This window comes from Erinaceus europaeus, chromosome 14 (genome assembly GCF_950295315.1).
Source record: "Erinaceus europaeus chromosome 14, mEriEur2.1, whole genome shotgun sequence".
NCBI lineage: Eukaryota > Metazoa > Chordata > Mammalia > Eulipotyphla > Erinaceidae > Erinaceus > Erinaceus europaeus.
The window spans coordinates 315,944-326,698 of record NC_080175.1 but is presented as its reverse complement, the minus strand read 5'-3'; the positions used below and the strand labels follow the sequence as shown (position 1 = coordinate 326,698).

Below are 10,755 nucleotides of genomic sequence, written 5' to 3'. Positions count from 1 at the left end.
CCCACACAGGTGGGGGGGATGGTGCACAGAAGTGGACAGAGTCACAGGGTGCCCGTCAGCCACACAGGTAGTGGGGGATGGTGGCCCAGAAGTGGACAGAGTCACAGGGTGCCCGTCACCCACACAGGTAGTGGGGGATGGTGGCACAGAAGTGGACAGAGTCACAGGGTGCCCGTCCCCCACACAGGTAGTGGGGGATGGTGGCCCAGAAGTGAACAGAGTCACAGGGTGCCCATCACCCACACAGGTAGTGGGGGGATGGTGGCGCAGAAGTGGACAGAGTCACAGGCGAGCCAGTTGATATGTTTATTCACAGAAAAGCGGGCGGGGGCTCCCCATGCAGGGAGTGTCGGCAAGGGTGCTGGGAGGCACGACCACGTGGGAGGGGGCGGTAACATGTTGGGGGGTCTGCAAAGGGAGGTGAGCGAGGGTGCCACAGCCTGCTCCCCAGACCCGGCCTGGTGGAGCCAGTCTGAGCACCCTGCCCCAGGAATGAGGGCAGGGCCCATGGTGAAGGACCCTGGGATGGTTGTGAGGGCGCCTAGGGAGAAGGGACAGCCTGGGGAGGGCCCCTAGAGAGAGTGGTAGGGGGAGCCCTGGGGAGGGTGGGGGGAGCCTCGGGGCAGGCATGGTGGTCCCTGGGGGTAGGGGGAGTCCTGGGGCAGGCATGGGGGGCCCTGGAGAGGAGGGGATCCCTAGGGAGGGTGAAGGGAGCCCTGGAGAAGGCATGGGAGGGGCTCTAGGGAGGAGGGGGGCCCTGGGAAAGGCAGGGAGGTCTGGGGAGGAGAGGGTCCCCTGGGGAAGGTGGTGGGTGCCTGGGAAGAGTGAGGGGCCCACCTGCCGGCGGTATGGACCTCACTGGGGGGGTGCGGGGCTGCCCGCCTCCTCAGCAGCTGCAGGGGCCGGCTTGGGGGGGCCCTCGGTGGCTGCTGCCCCCACCCTGGCCTTGGCCTTGGCCTTGACCTCATCAGTGGGTGGCTTGCTGCCCAGCTTGGGCAGGCGGTACTCGCTGGACCAGGGCAGCGGGATGGGTGTGCCGTGCCTGCGGGTCAGTGGGTAGGCGCCAATGGCCGCCAGGACGCTGCGGTGGCGCTCGGGGTCCATCTCCGTGTAGTACATCTCCAGGGTCAGCGGCGAACACAGCTTGCGCTGCTGCAGGGGGTGTGTGGGGGCGGGAGAGGGAGGGGAGGACGGGGTACAGGGGAGGGTGAGTGTACAGGCCGGTGGGGTGAGGCCTCATGTGGCCCTTGATGCCGCCCGCAGACTCGAACCCAGGCACGGGGTGGGTGTCTGTGCCCCAAGTCACTCGCTGCAGCAGCGGCGGCCCCTCTGGCGGGGAGGGCAGCCCTGGGGTAACTCCCTGCAGAGCTGGGCACCCGGCGAGGCTCTGCTTCTGCTTCGTTCTGAGCGTCTACCTCCCACCAAGGAATAATCACTTTTTTTTTTTTTAAAGGAGAGACAGCATAACAACTATGCAGAGACTCTCCTGTCAGAGCCTCTGAGGTCCCAGGTTCAATCCCCAGTACCACCATCAGCCAGAGCTGAGCAAGGCTCTGGGAAAAATAAGTGAAAGTAAATAAAGTAATTCAGTAAGTGGAGAAAACCCAGTGTGAGCAGAGGGGGGAGGAAACGGCTGCCTGGCGGGCGGTGCACAGGCCGGGGCCGTGTGAGGTGGTGGGCCCAGCATGCCACACCTTGTGATGGGCTCTCGCTTTCACTGACTCACTCCCCCAACCCTCTGGCTCTCTCTGCCCTCACACAGGCTCTCATACTTTCTTCCTTTCCTCTCAGACTCCTCCTCCTCTCACAGGCTCTCTCTCAGATGAGTAGAAAGGGCCAGAGAGCTAGTTCAGCAGGTTGGGTATCTGCACTGCCACGCACAGGACCACGCACAGTTCTTTGCTGGCACCACGAGGGAGGGGTGTGGTGTGCGCTGCCCCCCGTCCCTGTCCCCTGTGCAATGGAGCTGTGCGTGGTGTGGTGAGACTGTCTGTGGAGGCCCCCAGCTCCACCCACGTCACATCACGTCTGCCAGACACGAGGGGAGCTAGGCCATGGGTGCAGGGGTCCCCCAGCTGTGCCCGCACCCCTGCTCAGGACACTAACTGCCAGGACCTCCAGCTCACACAGTGTCGCGGGCAGAAAGGTCAGGAGGCCGGCTGGAGCCGGCTGAGGGAGGGGAGGGGCCCCTGTGTCTCTGCCCACCTCTGCCCGCCTTACCCGCAGCAGGAAGCCGTCGGGGCAGCTGAATTGGTCGTACCAGATGGCCTTATACATGATGAGCAGACACCCCAGCAGCGCCATCACGAAGGCCACGGTGCGAGCCGTGGGCAGGTGCTGGGGTGGGGGGGAGAGCAGCCATTGGGGGGTGCCAAGCCCCAGCTTTCTAGAGGAGGGGGCGGCCCACGGGCGGGGCTCTCAGGGCCGGCCGGGGCTTGGCAAGGACATGCCGAGAGGACAGGCCCACCATGGGAGGCCTGCTCAGGGCTGAGACGGTGGCCGGAGCCCTGGTCCAGGTCGCCCTGACCACTCCGCCACCCCAGCCCAGGGCCTGTGTGGGGCCTCCCTCAGCTGGCACATGGCAGATCACTGGGGTACCTTGTGCCCATCCTCATGGTGGCTGCAGTGCAGCTTCTGGGCCTCCAGGTCAGGGAGCTTCTTGAGCTGCTCTGGGGAGGACAGCTGGTATTCCGTCTGCGTCTTGATGACCATCTGTGGGGACAGGAGGCTGTGCCGGGGCCAAGCCCCAAGCCCCAAGGCCCAAGCCCCAAGGTTGGGGCCATAGCCCCCCCCCCTCTGCTGGGCCTCCAGGGGGTTCAGCTCTCCTGCCAGCCATCCTGCTCCTCCTCCAGGAAGCTCGCCTTGACTGAGTACCCTGCTGCCCGGCATGGAGGGCACGGCTCCCCCCATCCTCAGGCTCCCACCCACAGCTGGCTGGTGCAGCGCCCTCCCTCTGACGGTCAGTGATGCTCAGCATGGCACAGCACTGTCCTCTGCCTGGGCTCCTGACCTCAGACGCTGGGCCAGGAAGCGACTTCTGGGAGGCAAGGGGTGCTGGCCTGGAGGTGGAGGATCAACTAAAGCAAAGGGCCCCAGACGTGTCCTGTCCCGGCCCTCACCTGGTCCGGGAACGGCGGCGGGAACTGACTGGCGTCCAGGGAGCTGATGAGAGGAACGCTGTCCATGGTTAGCCCGTCCAGGTATCCGGCCTCCTTGCCCAGCTTCCCTGAGAAGTTGCAGCCCAGCTTCACCATAGTGGACAGGGATCCTCACCCTGGCCGGGGCAGACCCAGGTCACCGCCTGAGGGTCCCACAGCCCCACTCGCCTTGCGTCCTGGCCCCAGCCGGCCGCCCCTGACACAGTGGGGACCCCGCCAGGACCCCAAGGGCTCCAAGGGCAGCTGCTCTGGGCTGAGAGCGGCCCGGCCTGGCTCGGGTCACCCGCCGGGACCCCAGGTCCACTGAGGGCTCCCTGGTGCCCCAGGCCAGCTCTGTCGACACACACACACACACACACACACACACACACACACACACACACTCAGAGCAAGAGCTGCGGACTCAGGCAGAGCAAGGAGACCCTAAAGCATGAGTCAGGGTAGCGGGTGCCGAACGGGAGGGCAGCTCCTCTGGCTGAGGCCAACAAGAAAAGGAGCCGCGGGGGGAGGAGGCCCAGACTGCTGGGCGGGGTGGGAGGGGTGCAGGGTGCCCTGGGGAGTAAGGGCGACGGTACTGGAAGGAGGCAGGGGCTCCCGCACAGGGGCGATGATGGGGGGGGAGGCGCCCGCACAGGGGGATGATGATGGTGGGGGAGGCGCCCGCACAGGGGCGATGATGATGATGATGATGGAGGGAGGCGCCCGCACAGGGGGATGATGATGATGATGATGGGGGAGGCGCCCGCACAGGGGGATGATGATGATGATGGGGGAGGCGCCCGCACAGGGGGATGATGATGATGGGGGAGGTGCCGGCACAGGGGCGATGATGATGATGATGGGGGAGGCGCCCGCACAGGGGGATGATGATGATGATGGGGGAGGTGCCGGCACAGGGGCGATGATGATGATGATGATGGGGGAGGCGCCCGCACAGGGGGATGATGATGATGGGGGAGGTGCCCGCACAGGGGCGATGATGATGATGATGATGATGGGGGAGGCGCCCACACAGGGGGATGATGATGATGGGGGAGGCGCCCGCACAGGGGCGATGATGATGATGATGATGATGGGGGAGGCGCCCGCACAGGGGCGATGATGATGATGATGATGGGGGAGGCGCCCACACAGGGGGATGATGATGATGGGGGAGGTGCCCGCACAGGGGGATGATGATGGGGAAGGTAACAGGGGCGATGATGATGGGGGAGGTGCCCGCACAGGGACGATGATGGGGGGGGAGGCGCCCGCACAGGGGGGTGATGGGGGAGGTAACAGGGGCGATGATGGGGGAGGAGGCGCCCGCACAGGGGGGTGATGGGGGAGGTGCCCACACAGGGAGATGATGGGGGAGGTAACAGGGGCGATGATGATGGGGGGGAGGCGCCCTCACAGGGGGGTGATGGGGGAGGCACCCGCACAGGGGGGTGATGGGGGAGGTAACAGGGGCGATGATGGGGGAGAGGCGCCGGCACAGGGAGATGATGGGGGGGAGGCGCCGGCACAGGGGTGATGATGATGGGGGAGGCGCCCGCACAGGGGGGTGATGGGGGAGGTAACAGGGGCAATGATGGGGGAAGTGTTCCCTGGGGGCAGGGGCACCGCAGAAGCCCGCATGGGGTGGGGAGCAGGGGCTGTACTGGGGGAGGAGTGCTGGGTCTGAGCCTCAGGGTCTCCCCAGGTCCACAGGGAAGACACCCCCGGGTGGAGCCAGCAGGAACCCAGAGGGCGCGTGGGGCAGGCCCCGGATGTTTGCTGAAGTGCACATTGCGTCATGCACAAGGACCGGGGTTCAAGGCCCCACTCCCCACCTGCAGGGGGTCACTTCACAAGGGGCAAAGCACGTTGGTAGGTGTCTCTCTAGGTCCCCCTCCTTCGCCGTTTCTCTTCTGTCCAAGAATAAATAAATAAATAAAACAAGAAAGAAAAATAAAAAAGGCCGCCAGGAGAAGTGTCCTAGTGCGCACTGAGCCGCAGCAGTAGCCTGGCAGTGAGCAGTGCTGGGCCAGGCAGGAAATGGAGGCCCAGCCTTGACCAGGTGGACACCCAAAGGACCCACACAAGTAAAGACACCAAGAAGCGAGCTCAGCATGGCACACAGCCGCTCTGCAGCCGTGGGGCCTGGCGCTGCCCAGCACCCAGCCAGCCGCCCACCTGCTGCAGGAAGCTGTGCAGATCCTCTGTCTCTTTGTCTGTCTCTGAAAAGTCATCGTGGGGCCCCGGAAGCCTCAGTGATGGCCACAAAAAAGGGAGGGCTCAAAGACTGAAGGGTCAGTCTTGGTCAGTGGGTTTTCAGAAATCAGTCTGACTTGTACACACCAGTAACATGAGGTTCCAGTTTAAATGGCACAAGGAACTAGAGCAGTGGGTGGCCGGCGCCAGAGGGGCCCACGGCCAGGCCTGGGTGGGAGCGTGACTCCAGGACAGGGCGGCCAGATATGGGTGCAGGACACTCGCTGGCAGGGACAGAGCTCTGCCTCCACACACTGCGGGCTTTGGAGAGGTCCTGCCTGACCTCTGCGTCCCACCCCCGGCCCCATGGAGGGCCAATGGTCTGCCCAGGGCACAGCTGGGTGGGTACACCCACAGCCTCTGCACCTGTCCCTGAGGAAGAACTAGACTTTCACCGCCAGCCTAAGGCCCCATGGGTCAGGGGCACTGCGGGGACTGGCCACTGCAGGGGAGGGGGACTGGTCACTGCAGGGGAGGGGACTAGCCATTGATGGGAGGGATTGGCCACTGTAGGGGAGGGGGACTGGCCACTGCAGGGGAAGTGGACTGGTGACTGCAGGGGAGGGGGACTGGTGACTGCAGGGGAGGGGACTAGCCATTGATGGGGAGGGATTGGCCACTGTAGGGGAGGGGGACTGGCCACTGAAGAGGAGGGGGACTGGCCACTGCAGGGGAAGTGGACTGGTGACTGCAGGGGAGGGGGACTGGTTACTGTAGGGGAGGAGGACTGGTCACTGAAGGGGAGGGAAACTGGTCACTGCAGGGGAGGGGGACTGGCCACTGCAGAGGAGGGGGACTGGTCACTGCAGGGGAGACTGGTCACTGCAGGGGAGACTGGTCACTACAGGAGAGGGGGACTGGTCACTGCAGGAGAGGGGGACTGGTCACTACAGGGGAGACTGGTCACTGCAGGAGAGGGGGACTGGTCACTGCAGGAGAGGGGGACTGGTCACTGCAGGAGAGGGGGACTGGTCACTGCAGGGGAGGGGGACTGGTCACTGCAGGAGAGGGGGACTGGTCACTGCAGGGGAGGGGGACTGGTCACTGCAGGAGAGGGGGACTGGTCACTGCAGGAGTGGGGGACTGGTCACTGCAGGAGAGGGGGACTGGTCACTGAAGGAGAGGGGGACTGGTCACTGCAGGAGTGGGGGACTGGTCACTGCAGGAGAGGGGGACTGGTCACTGCAGGAGGGGGACTGGTCACTACAGGAGAGGATGACTGGTCACTGCAGGAGAGGGGAACTGGTCACTGCAGGGGAGGGGGAGTGGTCACTACAGGAGAGGGGGACTGGTCACTGCAGGGGAGGGGGACTGGTCACTACAGGAGAGGGAGACTGGTCTCTGCAGGAGTGGGTGATTGGTCACCACAGGAGAGGAGGACTGGTCACTGCAGGAGAGGGGGACTGGTCACTGCAGGAGAGGGGGACTGGTCACTACAGGAGAGGGGGACTGGTCACTGCAGGAGAGGGGGACTGGTCACTACAGGAGAGGAGGACTGGTCACTGAGGAGAGGGGGACTGGTCACTGCAAGAGAGGGGGACTGGTCACTGCAGGAGAGGGAGACTGGTCACTGCAGGAGAGGGGGACTGGTCACTGCAGGAGAGGGGGACTGGTCACTGCAGGGGAGGGGGACTCACTCGGGATGATGGGGACAAGTCACTGATGGGTAGGGGTAATGGGGGACTGGTCACCGCAGGGGAGGGGAGTAGGGGACAGGTCGCTACAGGGGAGCGGCAGCTTGCGTTGCAGGAGGAGGGAGGGCACTGAGGCGGCCCTGCAGACCCCCCCCCCGGGCTCCGCCTCCGGCTGCGGCTCTGACGCACGTCCAGCTACGTCACTGCGTTTCCAAGGCAACGCGCCAGGCGCGCACCGCGGTCCTCCGGAGGGGGCGCTGCTCCCGCCCGCCCCCGCAGGTCCGGGTGCTGCAGGCGGCTGGGGGGGGGGGGAGAAGCTGCAGCCCAGGAGGGTGCAGACTAGGGTGTCGCCAGCCTGGGGGGCTGCAGATGGAGAGCAGCTGGGGAGGCTGCAGACTAGGGTGCCGCAAACCTGGGGCTGCAGGCGGGGGCTGCAGATGGAGAGCAGCTGGGGGGGCTGCAGACTAGGGTGCCGCAAACCTGGGGCTGCAGGCGGGGGCTGCAGATGGAGAGCAGCTGGGGAGGCTGCAGACTAGGGTGCCGCAAACCTGGGGCTGCAGGCGGGGGCTGCAGATGGAGAGCAGCTGGGGGGGCTGCAGACTAGGGTGCCGCAAACCTGGGGCTGCAGGCGGGGACGGGGGCTGCAGATGGAGAGCAGCTGGGGAGGCTGCAGACTAGGGTGCCGCAAACCTGGGGCTGCAGGCGGGGACGGGGGCTGCAGATGGAGAGCAGCTGGGGGGGCTGCAGACTAGGGTGCCGCAAACCTGGGGCTGCAGGCGGGGGCTGCAGATGGAGAGCAGCTGGGGAGGCTGCAGACTAGGGTGCCGCAAACCTGGGGGCTGCAGGCGGGGGCGGGGGCTGCAGATGGAGGGCAGCTGGGGGGCTGCAGGCGGGGGCGGGGGCTGCAGATGGAGAGCAGCTGGGGGGCTGCAGGCGGGGGCGGGGGCTGCAGATGGAGAGCAGCTGGGGAGGCTGCAGACTAGGGTGCCGCAAACCTGGGGACTGCAGGCGGGGGCTGCAGATGGAGAGCAGCTGGGGAGGCTGCAGACTAGGGTGCCGCAAACCTGGGGGCTGCAGGCGGGGGCGGGGGCTGCGGATGGAGAGCTGCTGCTGGCGACCCTCTCAAACAGCCCCTCGGCGCGTCCCGGACCCGGTGGGCTCCGCCGACTTGGGGGCAGCCGATCCCTCCCCCCTCCCCCCGCCCCCTCTCCCTCCCCCCTCCCCCCTCTCCCCTCCTCGCCGGCTCCGAGTCTTGTTCCCGGGTGTCGCCGCTCCGCGCGCCGTGTGCACGGTCCCCTTGGAAGGAAGGAAAGAAAGACGGACAGACAGGGTCGTACAGAAGGGGGGATTGCGCGGGCGGGTGGTGGGCCGGGGTGACCGGCGGGCGGGTGAATCAGGTGGATGTACCGGATTGGGACAGATGGATGGATGGAAGGATGGATGGATAAACAGTGGACCAATGGATGAATGCATAGATGAATAAATGATGGAACGATGGATGGATAGATGGATGGACGAGTGGGCGGATGGATGGACTGATGGACAGGTGGACGGTTGCGCTGGGCTGTGTTGAGGTGGTGGTGGTGGGGGACACCGACCCTGAGCTGAAAGTCCGCAGCTGATCAGGCCGCCGCCTCGCCGTCACCCACACGCCTGCGACACTGAGCTGCTGCGCCACGCGGGGGCGAGCGGCGGGCGCGCGCGGGACGGGGCGGGGCGATCGGAGGCGGGGCGGGGCGATCGGGGGCGGGGCGGGGCGATCGGGGGCGGGGCGGGGCGATCGGGGGCGGGGCGGGGCGATCGGGGGCGGGGCGGGGCGATCGGGGGCGGGGCGAGCGGCGAGCGCGCAAATCACTGGAGCCCAGGGAGCCTGGCCTGCGCCCTTCACCCCCTCGCCCCCCACTTCCACCTCCCAGCTGCCACTCACCTTATCTCCCCGCCCCCGCCCATCAGCGCCCACCATCGCCCGCTCCGCTCACACTCGCCCCCCGCCCACCATCACCCGCTCCGCTCACACTCGCCCCCCGCCCACCATCACCCGCTCCGCTCACACTCGCCCCCCGCCCACCATCGCCCGCTCCGCTCACACTCGCCCCCCCGCCCACCCATCGCCCGCTCCGCTCACACTCGCCCCCCGCCCACCATCGCCCGCTCCGCTCACACTCGCCCCCCGCCCACCATCGCCCGCTCCGCTCACACTCGCCCCCCGCCCACCATCGCCCGCTCCGCTCACACTCGCCCCCCGCCCACCATCGCCCGCTCCGCTCACACTCGCCCCCCGCCCACCATCGCCCGCTCCGCTCACACTCGCCCCCCGCCCACCATCGCCCGCTCCGCTCACACTCGCCCCCCGCCCACCATCGCCCGCTCCGCTCACACTCGCCCCCCGCCCACCCATCAAGTCCCTCGCCCGCCTGCACGCCCCACCCCCGCCCATCGTCGCCCACCCACCGTCAGCACCCCTCACTCACCCAGCCTCCACCATCCGCGCCCGCACCCAACAACCCTGCCCCCACTCCCCCGCGCCTCTCATCCACCCACACCCCGCGCCCGGACCCCGCCCATCAGGACCCCCGCCCCGCGAGGTCCAGGGTTCGAGCTCCAGGCGTGCTGGCGGGGGGCGCTCCCGCGTGGCCTCCACGTACCGACCACCTGTGGCCCCTCGTCCCGAGCCGCGGCAGGTGGTTCTCCAGCCGTCACCGGTCTGCGCAGCTCAGCTCTGGGCGTCGCCAGCCTGTCCGCCCACGGGGGGGGGGGGGGCAGCTGCCTGTCCGCCAGCTCCCACTGGCTGCCTCAGCCCTGCAGGGGCGGGGCCGGCGCGGGAGGGGCTGCAGACCCCCGCCCCCACCCGCGGCCTTCGGGAAGCTTCTCCTGGCGCCCTACCGCCCCCCCGCCGGAGGCCGCTGTCCGCACGGCAGAGACCCCTCTGCAGCCCCCGCCCCTCCCCGCAGGCCGCGCGGGGCTTTGTTCTCAGCGCACATCTGGGGGCTCCGGACACGCTTGCCCACCCGCGCCCCGCAGTCCCAGCTCCCCGCGCTCACTCGGGCAGGCGCCCTAGCCCCCCGCACCCAGCACCCGCGCCCACTCGGGCAGGCGCCCTAGCCCCCCGCACCCAGCACCCGCGCCCACTCGGGCAGGCGCCCTAGCCCCCCGCACCCAGCACCCGCGCCCACTCGGGCAGGCGCCCTAGCCCCCCGCACCCAGCACCCGCGCCCACTCGGGCAGGCGCCCAAGCCCCCCGCACCCAGCACCCGCGCCCACTCGGGCAGGCGCCCAAGCCCCCCGCACCCAGCACCCGCGCCCACTCGGGCAGGCGCCCTAGCCCCCCGCACCCAGCATCCGCGCCCACTCGGGCAGGCGCCCTAGCCCCCCGCACCCAGCATCCGCGTCCACTCGGGCAGGCGCCCAAGCCCCCAGCACCCAGCACCCTCGCCCAAGCCCCCCGCACCCAGCACCCGCGCCCAATCAGGGATGCGCACCCAGTACCCAGCACCCCGCACCCGCGCCCACTGAGGGGCACGCACCGTCCACCGCAGCTGCGGGCAGGATGGACACCCGAGGCAGCCGTGCAGGGAGGATGGTGCGCCAATGGTGGGTGCTGTGCTTCCAGATGCTTCCAGATGCTTCCAGACTGAGGCTGCTGTTGCCAGGGAGATGCTGCGGGGGAGGGGGCTGCAGTCTCCACGTGACCCGGCCCACCTGGGGCAGCGCCACAGCGCCTCGTGACA

At 67.8% G+C, this 10,755-nt stretch overlaps 1 protein-coding gene across 1 annotated transcript; it reads right to left on the bottom strand.

Annotated features, from left to right (window-relative positions):
* Positions 1 to 292: 292 nt before the first annotated feature.
* Positions 293 to 9,820, bottom strand: CALY (calcyon neuron specific vesicular protein). The gene is made up of 5 exons (XM_016192778.2): positions 9,673 to 9,820; positions 3,120 to 3,226; positions 2,599 to 2,712; positions 2,221 to 2,337; positions 293 to 1,152 (listed from the first exon to the last, which is right to left on the bottom strand). The coding sequence occupies exons 2-5, from the start codon at positions 3,183 to 3,185 to the stop codon at positions 856 to 858; spliced, it is 594 nt and encodes a 197-aa protein (XP_016048264.2). The 5' UTR covers positions 3,186 to 3,226; positions 9,673 to 9,820; the 3' UTR covers positions 293 to 855.
* Positions 9,821 to 10,755: the final 935 nt, after the last annotated feature.